The sequence below is a fragment of the Brassica oleracea genome, chromosome C9 (genome assembly GCF_000695525.1).
Source record: "Brassica oleracea var. oleracea cultivar TO1000 chromosome C9, BOL, whole genome shotgun sequence".
NCBI classification, from domain to species: domain Eukaryota; kingdom Viridiplantae; phylum Streptophyta; class Magnoliopsida; order Brassicales; family Brassicaceae; genus Brassica; species Brassica oleracea.
Genome location: NC_027756.1, coordinates 39,348,058 through 39,352,560, shown reverse-complemented (window position 1 = coordinate 39,352,560; position 4,503 = coordinate 39,348,058). Strand labels below are relative to the sequence as shown.

Sequence of the window (4,503 nt, the reverse complement as noted above, 5' to 3'; positions counted from 1 at the left end):
TCTTCTGGCAATACCAGCCCTGGCCTGTAAAAGCATCATGTTCTCTCCACGCCCCATCAATGTAGCAAACTCGAGAGGACCCCAATGTCTGCCAACTCCCATCTGTCGGTGGAAACCCCTGATTCTCTTGTACCAAGAGTTGGACTTCAGCCCAAAGTGATCATTCAACATCCGCTCTGCGCAAAATTTCTTGAGGACTTACAGTCCTATTATTATGAATTTTGTCATTCCTATTTTTCCATATATACCACATAATCCATGGAAAATACTCCGAATCAACATCCGTTGGAACTCTGCAAAAAAGATGATCCAGACTTTTAATTAAGGGATTTTACTTACAAAAATATGAGTGGTTTTTTTTTTTTGTAACAGAGTGGTCTAACTTATTGAAAATCAAATAAAACTGACAAAGATCAACAAATTAAAATATGCATTTAACTTTTATTAATGTGTGCAAATTTTAAAACATCAATTTTTTTAAATCTAGAGGGAGTAAATGTTATGTTTTCGATATGCATTTTATTGAGAAAATCGAACCAATCGGTCTTAAATTCCCATAAACCGAACATAACCGGTTTAGTTGTGTCCTTTGATTTCACCGAACCAACCTAAAGCGAAATGTAAAAAAAAAAGCACCTCCGGTATTGGACGGGGAAGACACCGGCTTTATATTTAGCTATGCGGAGAAAGATGGGCTGAGCTAAATCGAAGTGGTGTTGGGGAGGATTGCACCAACCTCCGGCGTCGTTGGCTTGAGCAAAGTTCGGCGGACAAAAGTTTGTGCCGGTGACGGTGATTGTTCCCCGGAGACACCATTTTGGGTCATTTACACATTTGATTTGGAAACAAGCGCCGCAGCTTTGGCCGCCGTTGAATAGAGCCGTGCTTAGCGCCGCCGTGTTTGTGTTGTATCCTTGACTGTATAAGTTGCCGTACCCACACGCACCACCTGATCCCAAAACAAAACATTACGAAATGAATCTTAAGAGTTGAGACATTAAGAAATTTATAGTTCAAAATATAAATACAAAATGGTCATCAAGGTTTTGTAACTAAATTTCTAATGGGTAAAGATAATGTGATTGTACCATTTATTTTACACATATTCATTGCTCCTTTCGTTGGGTGTAGAGTAAAAAAATTTGTTCTGAAATAAGTGTTGTTTTAAAATTTTAATGCAAAATTAATTAATAATATTTTCGAGTTTATTTTTTTATTAGTTGAAATATGGTTACATGTATAGATAATGATGTTTTTATTTTGTAAATATGCAAAATAAAATGTTTTCTTAATTTATGTGCATAAACCTACAACGACAATTAAATGAAATGGAATGAGTATTAAGTTAGAGTTATCTCTATGGTAAGGATGTTGAAAAGTATCTCAAAAATTATAATAAAAATTATAATGCCTATTTTGAAAAAGATCATCAAGTTTTTCTATTCATTCATTATAAGAGAATAAGACTATATTGAAAAAGATTCTGAAAAGGTTTAAAGCTGGAAATTTGAAGTAAGTTGGAGAGAAGAGTAACTAAAATTACCCATGGTGCCAGAAGCATCATCACCTCCATAGAATGTGGCTCGAGCATTGACCCAACCGCTACTATAACCATCCACACTCTTGCACATCACTATGATCATAAGACTCATCAATGATATTATCACTTTTCCAAAAATCTCCATATCTTTGCCTTTTTCTGCTCAAGAAAACTGATAAATAATACACAGAAATAAGGTATAAATATGTTTCGTGTGTCTGCGCCCAGGTGGAGGAGAAGATAAGAGAAGGTTATAGCGTACAATGGCTTGGAGAAAAAAAGGGATCCACAGAAACAATTGTAGTGATGTTGGTTTTTTTTTTTTTTGAACAATAGGGTAGGTTGTGAGTTCTTAGGAGATGGGATAGTTATATATAGACATTTCTGCGAATAAAAGTGATAATATTAAATGTACATTTACTTTTGATTTTGTACTTGTAATATAACACTTGCAATTAATTATTATCATCAAACTATTTAAACCATATTGTAGCTTTTTATGGATCTAATAAACCCATTTTAACGACGGTGGGATATATAGATTATGATCCAAGTGGACTAAAGTAAAACTAATTGCAGCACAAGCAGAACTAAAATATTGAATTATTAAGTTATATAATAACATCTCCAATGTAATTCCATCTTTTTCTTTAAAATAGAATAAAATGGAATATAGAATAAAAATGCTATATAAGAACATCTCCAATGTAATTCCATCTTTCCTTTTCCTAATAGATGTAATCTTTCCATTATTATGTATTAGTAGTTTTCCTAATCCTATTATATTTAGGTTTTGGATACTTTCCATTTATGTTCATCTTGTAATCTTTATATAAAAGAACCCTCTTGATCATTAATAAGAATACATAAATATTCAGTCTCTAAACACTCTATTTACCACACGTTATTAGCACGATAGACTCCAAAACCCTGAGACAAAACCTAACCTAAAATCGTGTTACAAAAAAAAAAAAAAAAAAAACCTAACCTAAAATCCGTCGCACAGAAACCCTAAATCAGGCGTAACTTAAAATCGATCTATCTCTCAAACCCCGAGGAACCAGACGACGAGCCACATATCAAATTGAAGCTCTTGACGAGACAAATCCATCAGCGCAAACTGTTTGTCAATCTGATCTCATACGCGCCCACAATCTCAGAAACAATACGCGGCGCCGTCTTGATCTTTTGGAATCCTAATCCCGAAGAACCCTAAATTGTTCTTGCTTACGTTCCGGCTTGCAAACTCCGATCAAGCTCAACTCCGATCAAGCTCAGCTTCAGGCGTTCCCTGTCCGTGATCAACGTCCTCAACCTCACCTCAGCTTACGTCCAGCTCAGACCAAATCCCCGACCAGACGCAACCGTCCGTGAGAAGAAACAAGCTCGCGATAGCTCTCGGCAACGCGACCCAATAGGAGCCGTCCCGCGTCCGTTCGTCTCAGCTCGTCTCTGATCTTTGGTGGTCCGGTTCAGACCTGCAAAAAAAACAAAGGTACAGACTTAATCTGAGAACATGAATCGAACCTTGTTGTTTTGTAAAGATTGAAAACCTAAAAGATAATCTCTAAAACTAAAAGCCATAGGTTAAATAGAATAATCCCCTATGAGTAAATCGAAGCTCTATAAGTTCGATCTAAAACCTAAAAACGAGATTGATCCATTGATCAATTAAAATCAGAACCTTAAAGGTTTTTGAATCTCAAATCAAATCCCCTTGATCAAAGATCAAAGTTTTTCGAAATCCCCTAAAACCCTAATTTTGAAAAATCGGTTTTAAATTTGATTTGAAACTTGAGTGTTTGATTGATCGCCTAAAGATATGATTAGGATTGTTTTAAAACTTGAATCTGAATCTTGTTTAAACTAAAATCCTAATCTCGAATTTTGAAATTCCTAATGGCTTTGAAACCCTTAATCTTGATTGATATTTCTAAAGGCCTTGAAACCTTAAATCTCTCATTACTTAAAGCTTGAAAGAATGATTTAAAGAATTTACATATTGAATGAGAGTTAGGTTGCTAAATTATTTAATTCTAAAACCTAATAAATATGCAACTAAGAAATAGGATTGAATGCATCTAGATCCCGTTTTGTATATGGCCGTGTGGCCTAATACATTGTACACACTTGCGGCCTTGTGCCCTTGATTGATTAAAAGCCGTGTGGCTCAGTGAATATCAAAGTGACCGTGTGGCCTAGTATCCGGATGGTTATAAACCGGATTGCATCATGATCCGATCCTTAAGATCGTTGTATCACATAATAATCTTGAAGCCTAAGCATCACAATGCAAAGCCGTGTGGCTTAAGCATCATAAATAGACTTATGAAATCATGTGCACTGATTATCTAAATTGGTTGCAAGAATTCTAAATCATGAATTGATTGATGATTTCAGATGTCGAGATTTGAGCCTTCGGATTATGATGCCCTAAATATCTCTGGAAGATATTATCCAGAATGGGAAATGAACACTTCAATTGCCCTGAAGTCTAGAGAACTCGGGAAATGTATCATTGAAGGAAATGATGAAATTGAAAGTGAAAAGCATAGAGCCATATCTATTATGCGCTATCATCTCACTGAAGAACTGAGAAATAAGTATGAAAATATTGAGGATCCTTATGATCTTTGGATAAAACTAAAATCCATATACTCAATGGAATTATGGCGAAAAGCCATGAATGATTGGAAGATTCTCAAGTTCCAGGATTTTGAATCCGTGGAAGAATATAATTCTGCTCTAATGAAAATCACCTATAGTCTTGAACTATGTGGTGAAGTGGTAACAGATGATGATTTATTATATAAAACATACTCCACATTCCATCCAAAGGATGTACTGTTATCACATAAGGCTAAGGGTTTCACATAAGATACCATTAACAGATTTGAGAAACTTCAGAAAAGATACATTGAGTAACGAAATAGTGAGATGAGATATCCTGAGGCATTGGATCA

At 35.2% G+C, this 4,503-nt stretch overlaps 1 protein-coding gene across 1 annotated transcript in view; it reads right to left on the bottom strand.

The window, feature by feature from the left end:
- LOC106316662 (expansin-A14-like) overlaps positions 1 to 1,685 on the bottom strand; it is a 2,983-nt gene extending 1,298 nt beyond the window's left edge. The window contains exons 1-2 of the mRNA XM_013754544.1: positions 1,544 to 1,685; positions 637 to 949 (exon numbers count right to left, since the gene is read on the bottom strand). Of these exons, the coding sequence (XP_013609998.1) occupies positions 637 to 949; positions 1,544 to 1,685 (455 nt within the window). The remainder of the gene's footprint in view (positions 1 to 636; positions 950 to 1,543) is intronic.
- Positions 1,686 to 4,503: the final 2,818 nt, after the last annotated feature.